Source organism: Hyla sarda, chromosome 9, assembly GCF_029499605.1.
Source record: "Hyla sarda isolate aHylSar1 chromosome 9, aHylSar1.hap1, whole genome shotgun sequence".
NCBI lineage: Eukaryota > Metazoa > Chordata > Amphibia > Anura > Hylidae > Hyla > Hyla sarda.
In genome coordinates, this window is record NC_079197.1 from 41,714,206 (window position 1) to 41,735,726 (window position 21,521).

The 21,521-nt window shown below is 42.2% G+C and overlaps 1 protein-coding gene across 7 annotated transcripts in view; it reads left to right on the forward strand.

Moving 5' to 3' along the window:
• Positions 1-21,521, forward strand: part of LOC130290603 (rho GTPase-activating protein 20-like) — a 231,051-nt gene that overhangs the window by 165,229 nt on the left and 44,301 nt on the right. For 4 of the 7 annotated variants that reach the window (XM_056538451.1, XM_056538452.1, XM_056538446.1 and 1 more), the window contains exon 2: positions 11,538-11,617. In XM_056538451.1, the coding sequence (XP_056394426.1) occupies positions 11,541-11,617 (77 nt within the window). In that variant the 5' untranslated portion in view covers positions 11,538-11,540. Of the gene's footprint in view, positions 1-5,772; positions 5,859-6,685; positions 6,771-7,413; positions 7,432-11,537; positions 11,618-21,521 lie in introns of those variants that run through there. The other 3 variants (XM_056538448.1, XM_056538447.1, XM_056538450.1) reach the window with 3 other exon arrangements.

Genomic DNA, 21,521 nt, shown 5'->3' on the forward strand with positions numbered 1-21,521 from the left:
CCACTACAGGCTCCCAATGTATTGGGTGCGCTCAGCAGGTGAGGGCGTCATACCCGGTAGGTCCTGGTTGCTAGTGGAAACTAGGACCCGCAGCTAATGTCGGACATTGCGGATCGGGCTGATGTCCCGCATTAACCCTTTAGATGCCGCAATCAAAGTTGACCGTGGCGTCTCAATGCAGTAAATCCTGTTCCCGACTCACTGGGCTGATCAGGACTGTAGCGCCGAAACCGCAGCATCCCAATCAGCTGAGAGGATGGCGGGAGTTTTTTTTTTTTTTTATCATATGCTTGATTATATTTGTGAACATGTTCCCCCTAGCACAAGGAAATCTCCAGATGTATATGTGTATGCTGCTGTGTGCTATATGTCACCATTGAAAGACATTTATTGAAAGACAGATATTGCTATGTGCATTGCAAACATATGCCAAAAGGCCAAAATCTTTAGGCATATTGTATGCCAACATAATTGTATGTGTATGACTCAATATACATTTGCATTTCCGTTTTAAATGTAGACTGTAAATGTAACCTATAAACATGATGTCAATTGAATGAAGACTTCATTATTACAGCTTGTTTTTCCAGCATTTTTCACAGATGTTTGATCGGATTGAGATCTGGGGAGTTAAATACCTTAATACAAATTGAGTGTTTATCTGATGACAGATAATGGTGCTCCACACCATTTATGATATACATTTCGAGCTGTGAAGGCCATTGGGTGTGTACAATGTATAACATGATATGTGAGGAACACCAATATAAAAAATGTACTGTTACTTGTAGTGTGATATTGGGGCCAGTATCAGAGAAGAGATAAAAGAAGCTGGAAGGAGGAAGTGAAAGCAGTATGTGGTAAGCGGTAAGCAATGTGGGGCGCTGGGGTAGCCTGCTGAACACAGCCTTTGCTTGTAGGCCCTGTAGAGCAGGCCCAGGCATCAGAGTCTGTCAGTCAGAGACTGCTGAAAATGTGAGACATTGTGGAGTCCACCTGAAAAAGAATATGTTGCAGCAGTGTGGCACAAGAGAGACAAAGAACTGAGAAGGTGCTGATGGTTTTTTTCAAGAGTTAAGTCAAACATTGTGTAGAGCTGAACAGAAGGAGCTCCTGTATTGTTGGGCACTGCACAAGCCGCTGTATAGTTGGCCAGGGTAAGAAATGTGAAGTCAAGAGATCAAAAGTGATTTCTGGATGTCACAAAGGGGATCCTAGTAGGCACTTACTGGGCAGCGAAAAAGTTGAGGCTGGCCAGGAGTGAGAGAAAAAGAGCGAGTAGTGCCAGGAAACTGAGAACTTTTTTGTGCTACTATGGCGGTTAATTCTGTATTCTGACCAACAGCAAGGTAAACACATATTCCCCTGTGCCACATGTTAAAACTGTTATTAAGCCTCACATTGGCCTACTAAATTGCCCTCAAACTGTCACAAACTGCAAATAAAATATACTGCTTGAAACCATGATGCATATACCTGTCTCATATTGAGTACACTGTACAATGAACTGTTGATATACTATGCATTTTGGTGAACAAAATCTCTGAACTCCTTTTGTACGGTATGAAAGTGACCACTAGGCCTATCTTCTTGGCAAGGTTTCACCCCCTGCCCTAGTCCGGTCTCCTTCACCCTCTCTTCCTCATGGACCATATGTGATGCACATGTGTACTTTGTAATTAGAGAAATGTTTGAAAAAGAGTTCCCCTCAATGATGACGCTGGTCCATAAATGGATATGAATATTTTATTACATTAAAGCAACGCGTGCCTGATGAAGACCCCTGTCCGGGGTCGAAACGCATTGCTTTAATGTAATAAAATGTTCATATCCATTTATGGATTAGCGCCTTCATTGAGGGGAACTCTTTTCCGAATATTTCTCTAATTGCACTCCCACCGTCACCCCGGGAAGTTTCTCGTGGATGTGGTCCGGCCTCTCCTTTACCCTAAACGCTACTGTAGGTGTTGTGCTCTGAGGACAACACCTAATGGTAAGGACTCATCTTTTCTCTTACCCTGATTTACTTATTCATACGGTCCTCACTATGGTGCACCTCTTGTTGCCTTTTATTTCTCTGTATTAATGTGTACTTTGTAGGCACTTTCAGCGGTGATCAGGTGTCATCGGGGGTCCCCCCCCCCACTCACTTTAGGCTACAAAAATCCATACTTACCATGCTGGAATGCACTATATGTTCTGACACCTATCATAGACAGCATGAACTTTTTCTGCAATTTGTGCTACAGTAGATCTTGAGTGGGATAGGACTATCCCTTATGCATAAATGAGTCTTTAACACCCTGTTGCCAGTTTACCGGGTAGTCCTTCCTTTGACCACTTTTGGTAGGTACTAACTACTGCATACTGGCAACACCCCACTGCAGAGCACAGGGGCAATTACAATGCACGCAAGCTTGGATTAGTAGTTTCTTAAGAAATGTAGATAGTAATGCCACATGGTAGGATTATATTGCCAACTTAACGTCCCCTTGGGATTAGATGAATAATTAATTGGGCACTGTCCCTTTTAGAATGAATTTTACCATAGTTAAACTGAGTGGAAAGTCTCTTCCTTTTTGCATGTATTAGTGAAGTTACTATAGTAGATGCAGTTTCTGACAGTATACAGTCCAACTAGCTTAATCTGTATTGTAGAAGGCCTATACAGATTGGCTTACTGTGGTGTTTACTGGTACTTCTTTACTCATACAGCACAATACTATGTGTGGGACATACGCAGGAAAACTTCTGTGACGTCTTGAGCCACACAGCACTAACTAAAAAAATAGGTTGCAGAATTTATGGAACAGTCTACCTCAGGAACTGGTCACAACAGGAACAATTAATAACTTTAAAACAGGGTTATGTACATTCCTGGAACAAAATAACATTAATGCTTATGCAGAATTATAAAACAACATCCCTTCCCCTTATCCCCTTACACCCTTCCCTTCAATTCCCTGGTTGAACTTGATGGACGTATGTCTTTTTTCAACCATACTAACTATGTAACTATGTAACTATGTAACTTACCCTGCCCTCCTCCGCGTCTCCGGTTGGCTGGCCGGCCCGAGTCTGAAGAGGGACGTCTCACATGTGATGTCCCTCCACAGACCCGCACAGGACGTCAGTTACATCACTCGTCAGGCCGCCGCCGGAGAGAAGAGAAGCGCAGCGCAGGTCAGGTAAGGTTGTCTATGTGTATGTGTGCATGTGTGGGTGTCTGTCTGTCTGTGTGTGTGCATGTGTGGTTGTCTGTCTGTCTGTGTGTGTGTGTGTGTGTGTGCATGTGTGGTTGCCAGTCTGTGTGTGTGAATCAGTGGGGGGGGCGGGGGATAGGGCAATGACAATGCTACCGAATTTGGGGAACCTGCTACTACCTAATGTGGGGAACCTGCTTCTTCCTAATGTGGGGCTGCACCTAATGTGAGGAACTATACTGCACCTAATGTGGGGGAGCTATACTGATCCTAATGTGGGAGAGCTATACTCCACCTAATGTGGGGGAGCTATACTGCACCTAATGTGGGGGAGCTATACTGCACCTAATGTGGGAGAACTATACTGCACCTAATGTGGAGGACTATACTGCACCTAATGTGGGGAATTATACTGCACCTAATGTGGGGGAGCTATACTGCACCTAATGTGGGGAACTATACTGCATCTAATGTGGGGAACTATACTGCACCTAATGTGGGGAACTATACTGCACCTAATGTGGGGGAGCTATACTGCACCTAATGTGGGGGAGCTATACTGCACCTAATGTGGGGAACTATACTGCATCTAATGTGGGGAACTATACTGCACCTAATGTGGGGAACTATACTGCACCTAATGTGGGGGAGCTATACTGCACCTAATGTGGGGGAACTATACTGCACCTAATGTCGGGGAACTATACTGCACCTAATGTGGGGAACTATACTGCACCTAATGTGGGGAACTATACTGCACCTAATGTGGGGGAACTATACTGCCCCTAATGTGGGGGTACTATACTGAACCTAATGTGGGGAACTATACTGCAACTAATGTGGGGAACTATACTACACCTAATGTGGGGGAGCTATACTGCACCTAATGTGGGGAGTTATACTGCACCTAATGTGGGGAACTATACTGCCAACCTAATGTGGAGAGCTATACTGCACCTAATGTGGGGAGCTATACTGCACCTAATGTGGGGGAACTATTTTGCCTCTAATGTGGGGAACTATACTGCCAACCTAATGTGAGGGAACTATACTGCCAACCTAATTTGAGGGAACTATACTGCACCTAATGTGGGGAACTATACTGCACCTAATGTGGGGAACTATACTGGACCTAATGTGGGGGAACTATACTGCACCTAATGTGGGGGAACTATACTGCACCTAATGTGGAGAACTATACTGCACCTAATGTGGGGAACTATACTGCCAACCTAATGTGGGGAACTATATGGCACCTAATGTGGGGAACTATATGGCACCTAATGTGGGGGACTATATGGCACCTAATGTGGGGGAACTATACTGCACCTAATGTGGGGAGCTATACTGAACCTAATGCGGGGGAACTATACTGCATCTGATTAGAGGGGACATGGGACTGATTAAGGGGCAGGGGAATGATTAAATATTTAAAAAAAAATATTTGTTACAAAGATTTTTTTCCTCTTTGTGTATGTTTATGTGGTAATGTGGGGGGGGGGGTGGGGGGGGCGCCACAAGGTTAGCTCGCACAGGGCGCCTGAACACCTAAGGCCGGCCCTGGTCCCAGCGGTCGGACCCCCCGAGATCAAACACTTATCCCCTATCCTGTGGATAGGGAATAAGTGTTAATCACGCTGCAGATGTCCTTTAAATAGGTTCAAGGACAGCATTGGCCTAAAGTTAACAAACCTAGGAGTAACACTCTGGTCTAGATGTATTTATATCTAGAAGAAGCAAACCTAGGAGAGCTGCTGCTTTGGCAAAAGTCAGACTCAGACTAAACTGGATTTTGGTCCAGTTCTTTCTGGGAGAGGGGGTTGGGCTAAGGACTCTTACCATAGCTATTCTAGAAGTCTCTGTATAGAAACTATCTGGTATCATGTGACCCAGGCATCATTCATTTAATACACAGGATGGACATTTTCAACCCTGTATGCTATTAAGGCAAGATAATATGCACAACAGCTTTACAAGTTAACTCACAGTACCCCACACACAGGTATACAACTTCTAATATATGGAATCTGGAGCACTACACAAGATCTATTGTTTTGGAGATACTGTGACCCAATTGTCTAGCCATTAAAATTTGCCCTTTGTCACAGTGGTTTTAATGTTGTGGCCGTTGTATATTTGTTTCACATTTTGCTTTATTCAAGGGTATCTCATTACAGAGTAATATTTCTTTTCCGGAAGGCTTTCCAAGTACAGTGTAGTGAAAACAAGTCAACTGGATGTTGCTTTAATCCATAAATGGGTTTAAAATGAACAATATTAGACGTTCTCGTGCTGGCAGTTCACTGATGGATAATGTACAGTTACAGCCGTCCAAGCAGAGACAAGCGGGTAAACTCTTAGTTGTTGCCTTGGGAACATAACACAGAGACAGAGTTGTTGATGAAGTTGTCCAAGTGACAGGTTTGAAGTTGAAGCCCAGTCAAAGCCAAAGTCCATTACCCAATATGGCCTCACTAGAAGGAACAACTCCCAGTTTGGAATGACTTAATATGAAGTCTTAAATGTGAAAGAGAATGAATCTTCTGCATGATGTGGGGCTGAACGGACTGCTGAAAGATTCTGGTCACCAGATTTGGGGGTTTATAACTGTTTAACAAAGTTAAAGAAAGAGATAGTCCAGCGTTGTTTAAAATGGTTTGTAACCGTCTAAAATAATAAACAGTTTAAAAATAGAATACCAGACATTCTGTGTAGGATCTGTTTTCTTTATGCCATGCAATGTGCATTTTATATCAAATCTAACCTCTAGGGGCACTATTATATTATTGCTGCTGTATGAACTGGGAGTTAACAGATCGCACATCCCCATCAGATCAAGATGTGGTTCTTATGTGACATCTACCCATTCTTATTCACAAATGATAAGACCCATGTTGTGGGAGACCTTGTTGTGCCTCCAGCTAATATGTGGCTGTGCTTAATTCCCATTAATATTGTGGGATACTCTTGTGTGGTGTTTGCACCTTTAAACCACTTGGCAAATGTTCTTTTAGGTCACGCTTAACTAATGGTAAAAAGGGCCTCTGCAAAAACGAGCAATGTGTCACTGTCTACTTCCTTCTGTTGTTCTGTTACATATAAGGTTGGTGGGATCCCAGAGGTCTCCGTCCTGTGGGGACATCATTTTGGTACTCCAGAATCCTTCATTTTATGGACAAACAAACACTCTGGGATTTTTTTACATTTTTTACATTTCTGCTTATGTAATGCAACATAGGCTATTATTTGAGAATAATTTAGAAATGCTTGTGTATGCCTTTTGCTCACCTGTTTAGCTGATGTGGCATGCATTTCAGACATACCAGGGGAGATTTATCAAAACCTGTGCAGAGGAAAAGTTGCTAAGTTGCCCATAACAACCAATCAGATTGCTCCTTTCATTTTCTGAAAATGAAAGAAGCGATCTGATTGGTTGCTATGGGCAACTCAGCAACCTTTCCTCTGCACAGGTTTTGGTAAATCTCCCCCACTGATTCCAATTTCATCACTGTTGCCTATATGTTGACTGTATTTCCCATAAAGCATCTGGCTGCGCAGAAAGAGGAGGTGGGGTCTCATCATTGTAGTTCCCCGAATGAAAAGACGTGGGGATCTTTCTTTCTTTTGTTTCCTTTTTTTTAGTTTGTTCGTCCATCCATCCTTCTTTGTGTGCAGTTAGGATGCATGTTCTTATACAGTGTGCGTTTTTAGAGAAATATTGCCATGAGGTGAAAGTGATTTGACCTATAATCACAATTACGGTGTTTTAAGAATATTTGTGTGTATGTAGTATTATGTATCAGTATGAATCATTTTTACACAACAGTGATTATACTGCATTATGAATGTGTTTTTGCTGTCATTTTCTAAAATCTTACTAGAAATAATACAGTAAAATAGTGCCATTTTCCTGTGACCTTGGCAATCACAGCAAAAACACAACATGTGAACACAGCCTTAGGAGGGGAGTGTAACTAATGTATATTCTAAAGGATAGCAGCGGTATACTGATGGACAGAGGCATAGCTTGTAGCTTCTGGACCCCGATGCAAAATCTGAAACAGGGCCTTATATGCCAATTATAATACTGCTCTCTTATGGGACAGATGTGCTTTGAGGCTTCCTTAGATACCTGGTGTGACTGCTACCTCTGCTACCTCTAGCTACGACCCTGCTGATGGAGCTCAGTAGAGAGGGCTCTATAGAACATATAGAAGAGATCTGTGATGTATGCTAGCTGGCTTTTTGTTATGGTGCACTATGCACTCCATGTTTCTGTTATGGTGCACTATGCACTCTGTACCTATCATATAAAGTACTATGCACTCTACAGGCTGCCTCTGTTATGGGGCATTATGTATTCTTTGGCTCATTTATGGTGCACTTTGTGCCTCTGGTATTGGGCATTATGTATTCTTTGGCTCATTTATGGTGCACCATGTGCCTCTGTTATGGAGTACTATGCACTCTACAGGCTGTGTCTGTTATGCAGTACTATGCACTCTACAGGCTGTGTCTGTTATGCAGTACTATGCACTCTACAGGCTGTGTGTTATGCAGTACTATGCATTCTACAGGCTGTGTCTGTTATGCAGTACTATGCATTCTACAGGCTGTGTCTGTTATGCAGTACTATGCATTCTACAGGCTGTGTCTGTTATGGAGTACTATGCACTCTACAGGCTGTGTCTGTTATGCAGTACTATGCACTTTACAGGCTGTGTCTGTTATGGGGTACTATGCACTCTACAGGCTGTGTCTGTTATGGAGTACTATGCACTCTACAGGCTGTGTCTGTTATGCAGTACTATGCATTCTACAGGCTGTGTCTGTTATGGAGTACTATGCACTCTACAGGCTGTGTCTGTTATGCAGTACTATGCACTCTACAGGCTGTGTCTGTTATGGAGTACTATGCACTCTACAGGCTGTGTCTGTTTCGCAGTACTATGCATTCTACAGGCTGTGTCTGTTATGGAGTACTATGCACTTTACAGGCTGTGTCTGTTATGCAGTACTATGCATTCTACAGGCTGTGTCTGTTATGGAGTACTATGCACTCTACAGGCTGTGTCTGTTATGCAGTACTATGCATTCTACAGGCTGTGTCTGTTATGCAGTACTATGCATTCTACAGGCTGTGTCTGTTATGGAGTACTATGCACTCTACAGGCTGTGTCTGTTATGCAGTACTATGCATTCTACAGGCTGTGTCTGTTATGGAGTACTATGCACTCTACAGGCTGTGTCTGTTATGCAGTACTATGCATTCTACAGGTTGTGTCTGTTATGGAGTACTATGCACTCTACAGGCCGTGTCTGTTATGCAGTACTATGCATTCTACAGGGTGTGTCTGTTATGAAATACTATGCACTCTACAGGCCGTGTCTGTTATGCAGTACTATGCATTCTACAGGCTGTGTCTGTTATGGGGTACTATGCACTCTACAGGCTGTGTCTGTTATGCAGTACTATGCACTCTACAGGCCGTGTCTGTTATGCAGTACTATGCATTCTACAGGCTGTGTCTGTTATGGGGTACTATGCACTCTACAGGCTGTGTCTGTTATGGAGTACTATGCACTCTACAGGCTGTGTCTGTTATGCAGTACTATGCATTCTACAGGCTGTGTCTGTTATGGGGTACTATGCACTCTACAGGCTGTGTCTGTTATGGAGTACTATGCACTCTACAGGCTGTGTCTGTTATGCAGTACTATGCATTCTACAGGCTGTGTCTGTTATGCAGTACTATGCACTCTACAGGCTGTGTCTGTTATGCAGTACTATGCACTCTACAGGGTGTGTCTGTTATGGAGTACTATGCACTCTACAGGGTGTGTCTGTTATGCAGTACTATGCACTCTACAGGCTGTGTCTGTTATGGAGTACTATGCACTCTACAGGCTGTGTCTGTTATGCAGTACTATGCACTCTACAGGCTGTGTCTGTTTCGCAGTACTATGCACTCTACAGGCTGTGTCTGTTATGGAGTACTATGCACTCTACAGGCTGTGTCTGTTATGCAGTACTATGCATTCTACAGGCTGTGTCTGTTATGGAGTACTATGCACTCTACAGGCTGTGTCTGTTATGCAGTACTATGCATTCTACAGGCTGTGTCTGTTATGGAGTACTATGCACTCTACAGGCTGTGTCTGTTATGCAGTACTATGCACTCTACAGGCTGTGTCTGTTATGGAGTACTATGCACTCTACAGGCTGTGTCTGTTATGGGGTACTATGCACTCTACAGGCTGTGTCTGTTATGGAGTACTATGCACTCTACAGGCTGTGTCTGTTATGCAGTACTATGCATTCTACAGGCTGTGTCTGTTATGGAGTACTATGCACTCTACAGGCTGTGTCTGTTATGCAGTACTATGCACTCTACAGGCTGTGTCTGTTTCGCAGTACTATGCCTCTACAGGCTGTGTCTGTTATGGGGTACTATGCACTCTACAGGCTGTGTCAGTTATGGGGTACAAGGCACTCTACAGGCTGTGTCTGTTATGGGGTACTATGCACTCTGTGTTACTGTTACGCACTCTGTGTCTATGATATGTGTTAATGCACTCTGTGTCTATGATATGGAGTCCTATGCACGCTGTGTGTCTGCTATGGAGTACTATGCACTCTACAGGCTGCCTCTGTTATTGGGCATTATGTACTCTTTGGCTCAGTTATGGGACGCTATGCACTCTGTGCCTCTGTTCTGTAGTACTATTCACTGTGTGCGCCTTTTATGGAGTACTATGCACTCTACAGACTGTCTCTGTTGTGGGACATTATGCACTCTGTGTCTTTGTTATGAGGCACTATGTGGCTTAGTTATGAGGCACTCTGCACTCTGCACCACTGTTTTGGAGTATTATGCACTTTGTGTGTCTCTTATGGGGCACTGTGCGCTCTATGCATCTGTTATGGGACACTATGCACTCTGCGCCTCTGTTATGGAGTACTATGCACTCTATCTCTGTTAGGGTGGGTTCACACCACGTTTTTCAAGTACGGTTCCCGTAAACATTTTCATTATAGAAAACTTATGGAACCATATTGAAAACCGTATACATAGACAAACAATTGAAAACCGTATGCACCCAGATGCATCCGGTTGGGTACGGTTTGCTTGCAATATGGTTTTTTCCCGTACTCAAAACCGTGTTTGACCATGGTTTTGTCTCCGGGTTAAAAACCGTATTGCAACCACATACGTTTTTTTTAACATGGACGTCAATGGGAAACGCACATGCATACGGTTCCATACAAGAAACCGTATGCAGTTTTTACTTTGCACATGCGCATTTACATCCTAAAGTAAAAATTTAATTTTTTTTTTTTAAATGAATGTTTTTATTTTTTAAATAAAAACGGACGGAACCGTATGAACTTTTTAAAAAAATGCATAGGTTTACTTTTTCCCATACGTTTTCCCATACGTGATGTGAACCTAGCCCTATAGGGCACTATGCACTTGATGTCTCTGTTATGGGGCTTTATGCACTCAGTGACTCTGATATGGGGTACTTTGCCTTCTGTCTGTCTGCTATAAGACACTGTATAGGCTACCTGTATTATAGTGACACTAACTGCTGTAGCTTTTACTAGCTTATTATTTACTAGGGGCCACTTGTCTGAATGTCTTATTGTATCTGTTATATCTATGACTTAAAGGGGTATTCCAGGATTTTTTTTTATTTGACTATGCTACAGGGGCTGTAAAGTTAGTGTAGTTCATAATATAGTCTCTGTACCTGTGTGTGACGGTTTTCTCACAATTCTTCTGTGATTTCCACCCCAATATTTGTTTTTAACAGCATACAAAATGACTGTTGTCTCAGATTTTTCCCAGGTTGCAATGCGGCCGAGACCTGACTCACTAGTCAGCTGATGACAGGGAGCCTGTCTGCTTCAATGGGTGGAGCGATCGCTTGGTGGGAGAGAGATCAATCTGCAACTAATGCAACAGCTGTAGGCACCCTGATTGAAAACCACAGGTCTTATGAATGGATACAGCTCATTTATGTTTCAATGGGTGGAGTGGCTGATGTGTGGGAGGGAGGAAATGGAATTGTGGGATTTGCAGTCAAAATAAGAAAAGTCAAACAGGAAATACCAGTTCACAAAAAGCTAGCCACAGTGTTTTGGTAATCTCGCAACATAGCCATTTAGCCCCAAAATAAGCGCAGATCCTTCCTAAGCATGTCCATTACTGACTGCCAGGTACATACTAAAATCACCTTATGGTGGATAACCCCTTTAACTATGCATAATTTTACTTAAATGTGCTAACAATTAATTTAAACTTAGTTGTTTTTTTTTTTTTTTTACAGAAAATGAGGGCCTCAGTACAAAGAAGACGCTCTTCTTCTGCCATAACCCGAGCTCTTGGCAGGACCAAGCCTCATTCCAGGTATGAGGTTTACATGAATCTTTGTTAATTGACATTACCATCTGCTCTGAGTTTTTTCTTTGTATCTTTTTTTATTGTGCATATTTAGTAAATGGATAATGTCAAGGCAAGACTCCTGAAGACTAAAAACCTGTCCTGACTTACAGCTGCTCCTATAGGTGTAGGGCACATCACAAGCAAGTGTTCTGATGGTTAGGATAAGTCATTCCCTGTGTTTGTTGGATTTGTTGAGGACAGGTTTGCAGACTCTAGAACAGTGGTTGGGAACCTTTTTTCTGCCAAGGTTCATATATTTATAGGTTCATTTTCGGGCTGTAAAGAATTCTAAATTCAAAAATTATTAGCTTTTTTTGGTCAACATTTAATTTGCTCACGCCTAATATAATGGCTGCAAATGCTTACCTTTGATGAGGGATGATATTGCTACTCGCAACTGCTTTGGTCAGCGTTGGTCAGCATGGAGATTGCTTGCCCTGTAGGTAGTTTACCCCCTCCTCAATCTGTAGCTTGCCCCCCTTTAGACAGGACCCCCTGTAGTTAGCTTGTACCCTGTTTGTAGGACCCCCTTGAAGGTAGTTTTCCTGTGTATGTAGGAACCCCCTGTATGAAGTTTGTGCCATGTTGGTAAGACCCTTTAAAGGCCTGTTTGTAGGACCCCCTTGAAGGTAGTTTTCCTTTGTATGTAGGAACCCCCTGTATGAAGTTTGTGCCATGTTGGTAAGACCCTTTAAAGGCCTGTTTGTAGGACCTATTGAAGGTAGTTTTCCCCATGTATGCAGGAACCCCATGTATGAAGTTGGCACTGTGTAGGTAGGACCCCTTGAAGGCAGCTTTTCCCTGTATGTAGGACCCCCATGTAGGTAGTTTGTCCCCTGTATAAAGGACCCCCATTTAGGTAGCTTGCCCCTGTAGGTAGGATCCCCCTGAAGATAAAAAAAAATATATAACAAAAATAAAAAGGAAAACCGAAAAAAAACACTGCCATTTTCTCCTGCTTCTAGGCTGCAGGCATCTTCATCCTGCAGTTACTAGAGACTGGGAATCTTTCACTTCAGGCTGCGCAAAACAACATCCCTCATTGTGGATGTTAAGTAGGCAGATGCAGTGGAGAACTGTGCCCACCAGGGGATGCAGAGTATTTTCCCCAGATCCCTGGGCCGGAACATTCCTGTGTGATGTTGCTAAGCCACATGTGTTCTAGCTTATCTTTCAATGTCTTCCCCACCAGAGTGCCACAGCATGGTGGGTTCTCGTGGCACCTTGATTGCAAACCACTGGTCTGTGGCCTTGACAGGCCAGACCAAATGTTTCTGCATGATTTATATGGCTAATAGACCTACGCCTGAGGGCTTATGGTTTATTTGACAATTACAGGAATCAGTCAGATGGACGTGAACTTAATTTTAATAATTGGAGTGAATATCAGGTGATAGGTGAGATTATACAGTCAGGGGGTGTGTATTAGGAGGGTGTATTATACATGCCCCTCATTGTAAAATATTCACACCCCCTGACACTATAATCCTACCCATCACAAAGAAACTATAAATTGGTTTGTGATCAGGGCACACTAAGCAACACTTAGGTGGGTGATCTTGCCATTCTCTATCATTAATCCCTTGTAAATTACATTATCAATAGTGATTATGGTACTTAACCTCTTAAGGACCCATGACGTACCGGTACGTCATGAGTCCGCTCCCGTTCTATAACGGGTTGGGCCCAGCCTCTGAAATGGCCGGGACCCGTGGCTAATAGCGTGCGGTACTGCGATCAGCTATTAACCCTCTAAAGTGAAAGTAAAACAATGCCGGTTAGCTCAGGGAGCTGTTCGGGATCGCCGTGGCGAAATCGCGGCATCCCGAACAGCTTATGTGACAGCCGGAGGGTCCCTACCGGCCTCCATACTGTCTGATCGCCGAATGACTGCTCAGTGCCTGAGATCCAGGCATGAGCAGTCAAGCGGCAGAATCATCGATCAGTGGTTTCCTATGAGAAACCAGTGATCAATGTAAAAGATCAGTGTGTGCAGTGTTATAGGTCCCTATGGGAGCTATAACATTGCAAAAAAAAAAGTAAATAAAGATCATTTAACATCTTCCCTAATAAAAGTTTGAATCACCCCCCTTTTCCCATAAAAAAAAACTGTGTAAATAAAAATAAACATATGTGGTATCGCCGCGTAAAGAAATGTCCGATATTATAAAAATATATCACTAATTAAATGGTGTACGTGCAAAAAAATTCCAAAGTCCAAAATAGTGTACTTTTGTTCACTTTTATATCATGAAAAAATGAATAAAAAGCGATCAATAAGTCCTATCAATAAATGATACCTCTAAAAGCTTCAGATTACGGCGCAAAAAATTTGCCCTCATACCGCTCCATACGCGGAAAAATAAAAAAGTTATAGGGGTCAGAAGATGACAATTTTAAACGTATACATTTTCCTGCATGTAGTTATGATTTTTTCCAGAAGTACGACAAAATCAAACCTACACCTTCCTAATAAAAGTTTGAATCACCCCCCTTTTCCCATTAAAAAAAAAACCAAAACTGTGTAAATAAAAATAAACATATGTGGTATCGCCGCGTGCGGAAATGTCCAAATTATAAAAATATATCATTAATTAAACCGCACGGACAATGGCAATGGCGTACGCGCAAAAAAATTCCAGAAGTACGACAAAATCAAACCTACATAAGTAGGGCATCATATTAATCGTATGGACTTACAGAATAAAGAGAAGGTGTCGTTTTTACCGAAAAATGTACTGTGTAGAAACGGAAGCCCCCAAAAGTTACAAAATGGCGTTTTTTGTTTTTTTTTCAATTTTGTCTCACAATGATTTATTGTCCATTTCGCCGTAGATTTTTGGGTAAAATGAATTAGGTCAATACAAAGTAGCGCAAAAAATAAGCCATCATATGGAGTTATGATTTTTTGAAGGTAAGGAGGAAAAAACGAAAATGCAAAAATGGAAAAACCCCGTGTCCTTAAGGGGTTAAACACCTCAGTGATTGTCCCCCTAAACAATAGGCAACCTGCAACATGTATATGGGGGTCCAATCAGTTTACAGGCCCACGGGAGTTCCTCTCACCTACTTCATACAGGTCTCGGCTCTGATCTGCTGATAGAGCCTAGTGATAGAGGCTCCATAAGTAGATCACCAATAACACAGAGAAATTGTAATGTGTGTCTTGGTTATGTTCAGACACGACCATTGGATTTAGGTTGTGTCAGTTTGATGTTTCCTGGCTAGGGAATAGTTAAAGCTTTTATCCTTTCACCCAATGACTTTGCAGGTGTGTCTAGATATCTCCAGCTCTGTCTAGGTTCTGAGCTGGTGATTGACATGCTGCTATGAAGTTGTTAGTGCAGCACTCCTTGTCTGTGCTTTAATGCTATTATTTCTGCCTTAGCATGTACTTTGTTTTTATCTTTGAAATGTTCTGGGTTTTTAGCCATGGTTGTATATCAAGCTCATAGTAGATTTTAATCTGTGTTTGATTAGTCAGTTTTTAGGATTAGTATTTCCTTTCTGCTAAGTAGCTGTTCAAACTGTGTGTTTTCCTGTATCCATTTTCTGAGTTTTTCTAACAAGATATCCCTGTTACATTTTCATGGGACTCTGGGGAAATGAGGATTAGTACAAGATATCTCTGTGCTCCATGATTGAGGTTTAGTATCAAGACATTCCCATGTTACTGGAGGTTTTCTGGGGAATTGAGTTTGTATTCCTATTTGTTCCTGGAGTCTATGCTGGCTCATCCGTTTCCCAGTCTTGTGTTCTGGACCTAATCCGTTTTAGTTATCTGTGTCCAGTGTGAACAGTGTTCTATATTTGTATCCTGTTTGGTTGATCTTATCTTTAGAGTTTCTTAGTACATGCACTGATCATAGAGTTCATGATCACTGAATTAGTGTTTCCTCTGTGCTTAACCATTAGCCTATAGTGTCCTCCGTGCTTATTCACTGATCTGTGTCCTCTGAACTTTATCTGTTTATGTTAGTTATCTGAGTCCAGTATTTATAGTGTTCTATGTTCCTGTAATGTTACCTGGCTTGTGACCGACTGTGTATTAATATATGTTTTTGCTCCACTGTACTTTAGCGCAGGGAGGGACTGGCGCCCAGTTGTCATTCCATCGGTTAGGATGGATGTGCAAGTAGGCAGGGAGAGTGTTTTTAGGGTAATTTAGGGCTCACTCTCCCTGTCTCCCCCAGTTGGTCCTGACAGTAATGCATGCAATAGCATAGCTTTAGATCACTCCCTTCTCTTATTTATAAAATTTGGTATCGCCACATGCAGACATGTTCAAACTAATAAAATATAGTATTTATGATCCTTTACAGTGAACTAGTGAGTAAACGTAAAAAAATTAAATACCAAAGTCCAAAATTGCTGAAAATAAATGGATTAAAAAGTGATCAAAAAGTTATATATGAGCAAAACGGGTACCAATTAAAACTACACATCACGGTGCAAAACATGAGCCCTCATACAGCCCCGTTTTACGGAATAATACTTATGTTATAGGGGTCAGAATATAGCCATATTCTAAACATACTTATTTTGTTTAAAAAGTTAGAATTTTTTTACTGCAGTACAATAACAGACATACATGTCAAAATGGGTATCCTTTTAATCATATTGACCCACAAAATAGAGATTACCGTATTTTTCGTCCTATAGGACGCACCGGCGTATAAGACGCACCCAATTTTTAGGGGCAAAATCTAAAAAAATAAAGATTTTGAACCCAATAGTGGTCTTCAACCTGCGGACCTCCAGATGTTGCAAAACTACAACTCCCAGCATGGGAGTTGTAGTTTTGCAACATCTGGAAGTCCGCAGATTGAAGACCACTGCAGGAGGAGGTAATACTCACGTGTCCCCGCCGCTCCGGACCCGTCACCGCTGCCCTGGATGTCGCTCCATCGCTGTCGCCGTGTCCCCGTCGCTCTGGAACGTCTCTGCTGCCGGCCGGGTATCCTCGCTCTCCGTCGCCGCCATCACGTCGTTATGCACTCCGACGCACGTACGTAAAGACGTGATGACAAGGAAGGAGAGCGCCGGCATACAGGGGATCCCTGAACGGAGAAGACACCGAGGAGGCAGATAAGGTCCCCCCGGTGTCCTGTAAGCACTAACCCGGCTATTCAGTCGGGCTGTTCGGGACCGCCGCGGTGTGATCGCGGCGGTCCCGAACAGCCCGACTGAACAGCCGGGTTAGTGTCACTTTCCCTTCAGACGCGGCGGTCAGCTTTGATCGCCGCGTCTGAAGGGTTAATACAGGGCATTACCGCGATCGGTGATGTCCTGTATTAGCCGCAGGTCCCGGCCGTTGATGGCCGCAGGGACTGCCGCGATAGGGGTGTATTCGCCGTATAAGACGCACCGGCTTTTTCCCCCCAGTTTTGGGGAAGAAAAAGTGCATCTTATACGGCGAAAAATACGGTATATGTCATTTTAACCATTAAGTGCACCACATAGAAACAAAACCGATTACCAATGCTCTTAAAGTGCAATAGGCTTAGTGGGTAGAAATTGTTAACCCCTTACACTATATAAGGCTCAGTGCATGCATGCAATGCATAGAAACACAGAAAATACATTTGTAATGTAATAAACTTAGAAAGATAGGCCTCAGCCTTTTAGAGTCTTAGAGGCTTTAAATAGCACAGCAAACCATATGTGACTGCAGACACCTGAACAGTGTTTTAAGTAGCAAGAGGTGTTTTCGCTCTGGGACACCACAATCTTCTCAAAGAAATTACCATTATGCATAAGGTATGGTGGACTAAAACAATCTATTACATGCAATCTGATCTGGATAAGATGTAGTTTTTGGAGAGGTTTTATTGCATATTGCATGGGTAAATACTTGCAGCTGATTCTCATCATTAAAAAAAATCAATGCTTAGCATGGACAATATATAATTTAGGTCAACTCTCAACATACAGCCCAGAGCTCCAGACAAACATTATTAGACAGTCACATTGGGTGGAATATATCACTGCATTTACCCTGTTTTTAAGGTGTAAATTTGTCGCATAGTTTGTCTCAGATGCTGTGTAGAGACTTTTCATTGCGACTGCGCTTTAGAAGCTTTTCCAAAAATTGCGTAGCTATGCCATAGTCTGGTTAACTTTTTGCAGTGGTCAGGAATTTATCATGTGGGATTGTCGCACAGTTTGTCGCCAAGCCCTTAATTTGTCGCAAATCTACACCAGCCCTGACCTGGCTTACAAAACTGGCCGTGGACAGCATTATTAAAAAGTTGCAGAAAAAGTCGGGGAGGAGGCACCATTCAAAGTGGAATACTAAAGTAAGAAATGGGATCAGCACCATATTTATCACATTCCCTGCACCATTTATTACATTTGGTGTAAGTACACAGTTTCAACCACACAAATTAATGGGGTAAAAAGGCATTCACCTACACCACTATTGATCAATTCCCCCCTTTATGGCTTTCTCCTGAGATACATTCACATGCAATTTGTTTGCAGACATTTATTGCATCTGTTCTATTCATCTTACTGTAGTCTGCATACATTTATGCACTCTTCACAAACATACCCATTCTCATGTATGGATGGAGTGGATTTAAACATTTTTGGCATACATTTCTGCAATCAATTTGCCATGTATGAATATACTCTTACAATGGTTAGTTGCAGGGGATAGCAGACTAAGGGTCTATTCGCATGGCAGAATTTCTGCTTGCGGAATTCTGCCTCAAATTAAAGCCCATAGACTTCTTTGGGATTCCGCACTCCCATTCACACATCTGAATTTCCGCTTACGGAATTGCGCAAACGGAATTTAAGAAGTGTGAATGGGACTGCAGAATCCCATAGAAGTCTATGGGCTTTAACTTGAGGCGGAATTACGCAAACGGAAATTCTGCCGTGTGAATATACCCTAAGGGTGAAGGGGGAAGAGAGTCAATAATAATATACAGACATGCTTACTGTCAGATATCAGTCCAATGTGAGCTAATGTAGTATGTAGCATGGACGCAACTCACGCAATACATGTCAGGAGAAAAGAATGACAAATTTTACAATTAAAACACTACACTTGAGCCGGAGAGGTGAAATTGAATGGATGTTTATCTAAGGCTTTGTTCACATGTGTCTGTGTATATGCAGTAACAATGAGACGCCACTGACTTATGATGGGTCCTGATTCACATAAAGTAAGCCAAACAACGCAAAGGAAATGCACCAAAAGAACCCCCCTGGATCTCTTACTAGATTGCTGTGAAGAAAGCAAGGGCAGGAGATGTAAGCAATGCTGTAGTAGACTAGAACATGAGATCTCGTGCCAGTAATGGTACTGATGAACAGACAGTGGTGCCCTGTATTTAAACAGAGGTTCTAAGTCAAGGGACCATGTCATGGGGTACGATAGAAGCTTCGCCGATCAATAAGATCGAGGCAATATGGGTACATGCCACAGAGTAAATTTACAGGCACTGAATGCAATACTGTAACAGTAACAGGAGTCCCCCATGTTCAGGACCGCCATTTTTGCCAGTATGCCTGTGTCTAGAGCAGCACTGTTAAGGGGCAGCACTAATGTGAGTAAAGAAAATTATAAAAATTTTCAATGTAACTTCTGTTGTCATGCTGTGGCCTTGAGAAGAAATTTTTTTTTCCTGACTTGTTTGAAACCACATGGGTCAGGACTGCTGCAAATGTACCTCCAGGATTGCCACTGCAGTCACTCATTACTGTATGTGGTAGAGTTGTGATTGATTTCACTCTTATTTATGATAAATCGCCAACAACATCTACATGTAACGCCTTAAGTTGTTTCTGTGTATTTCTGACACATCTGCATGAAGACTTCCTGACACATGGTGGAATCACCATAATGTGGTACATAGAGTCCAAGGGCCTAGGGAAGCACAGACTGTAAACACAGATCTGCCCATGGGACCTGTTGTGTCAAGTAGCGATGGAGTTTAATGTGACTATTGGTCACAGGGGGATTTTAAAACCCTATAAATAATGCAAACTATAGTAATATATTGTCAGCCAACAGAAGTAGAATGGTGAATAGGCAAAGCAGTATATTAAAAACTATTAATGAGACAGAACTGAAATGCATATTGCAAAATAAAGATTATCTTAAAGGAGAAATTCAGCAGAAATTAAAGGGGTACTCCCGTGGGGTGTACAGAAAGTTAAACAGATTTGGAAATTACTTCTATTAAAAAATCTTTACCCTTCCAGTATTTATTAGCAGCTGTATGCTACAGAGGAAATTCTTTTCTTTTTTTGTCTTGTCCACAGTGCTCTTTGCTGACACCTGATGACCGTATCAGGAACTGTCCAGAGCAGGAGAAAATTCCCATAGCAAACCCATGCTACTCTGGACAGTTCCTGACATAGACAGAGGTGTCGGTAGAGAGCACTGTGGACAAGACAAAAAAGAAATTCAAAAAGAAAAGAATTTCCTCTGCAGCATACAGCTGCTAATAAGTACTGAAAGGATTAAGATTTTTAAATGGAAGTAATTTATAAATCAGTTTATTTTTCTGGCACCAGTTCATTAAAAAAAAAAAAAAAAAAAAGTTTTTCACCAGAGTGCCATTTTATCTTATCCCCTATCCACAGCACAGATGATATGTAGCTGATCATGGGGGGTCCGATCGCAGGGACCTCCCGCGATCTCCTAAATGGGCCCTTGCCCTCATTGAGAAGCTCCATTCACTTCTATGGGAGTGCCAAAAATACACGGGTACAGTACAGGGTACATCGGCGCTCCTCACTGAGGTCCCGTCCCCCAGACCCCCCCCCCCCCCCGCTATCAACTACTTATTAAATTAGATTTGCTGGATTTCTCCCCTAAGTAAATAGTTTTCATTGATGGATAGAACATTTGAAAATGTAATGGTTAGAAACAAAAAGAGATTTATAAATTCTAAGTAATAAAATATGGAGACATTCCCTCACGTGACAACGTGAAACAGAAATTATATGCCGCATGTTCATGACGCACCTAAAGGCAGGATTCCATATTTAGCATCTGAACGAAGAACTAGTAAGAGGTCGGCCTTCAGAGGAAGCATGGGAAAGCAGGTATGTTCAAGGACAGCACAAGGTCAGATGGTTAGCGCCGAAGATAAACTTACATTTATAACATTTATGAAGGGGACTGTTATTTTCCTGTTGTTTCAGTATCACACTCTGAAGGATACAGGGCTCCTGGCATCCTGTTGGGTTTCCTGTAGAAACTCTGTTCTGATAGAATCTTCCTCATAATTTTCTGTTTTTGCCAACTCTCATTTTAGAACAGACGCTGCATCTTAAATGTGCCCAGTTCCCCTGTGTACCAAGTAGTAACTATGGAAGACTGCCTGTTCTTTGTGCTGTTTTCTTGTACCAGTCTGGCGACCATTCCTTGAAAATGATCTTACCTTTTCCTGCAAAATTCTTTGATCCCGAGACCTTTAACCTTTTGTTCTGGACTTCAAGCTTTTTCCATAAATTTGAGGCTGTTCATTTTTAGAGATATTTATTTCTGCAATGGAAACATTTAGCAGGTTGTGCCAGAAAGTTCTTGAAAGATTATAAGACACTTCATTCATTTGCTCCTCAAAATAGAATCCTTAGTGGGATGGTTGATGACATGGAAATGTGAGTATGAAGAAGCTAAATGCTACTTCTCTATTTACAAGTTTAGATAATTCCTGAATGCCCTCGATCAGTGATGCTAATGTAGTTAGAATTTTGAAGACTTTCGTCCTCTTCTAAACAAAGTGAGGTTAGTGTAAAAATAGATTTTGTAGGCCAGTGCTGGAGCGCATACAATGTTTGCAGTCTGTGAAGTTTCATATGGCTCTAGTAACGGAGAATACTTTCAACTTTAAAGCAGCTACTT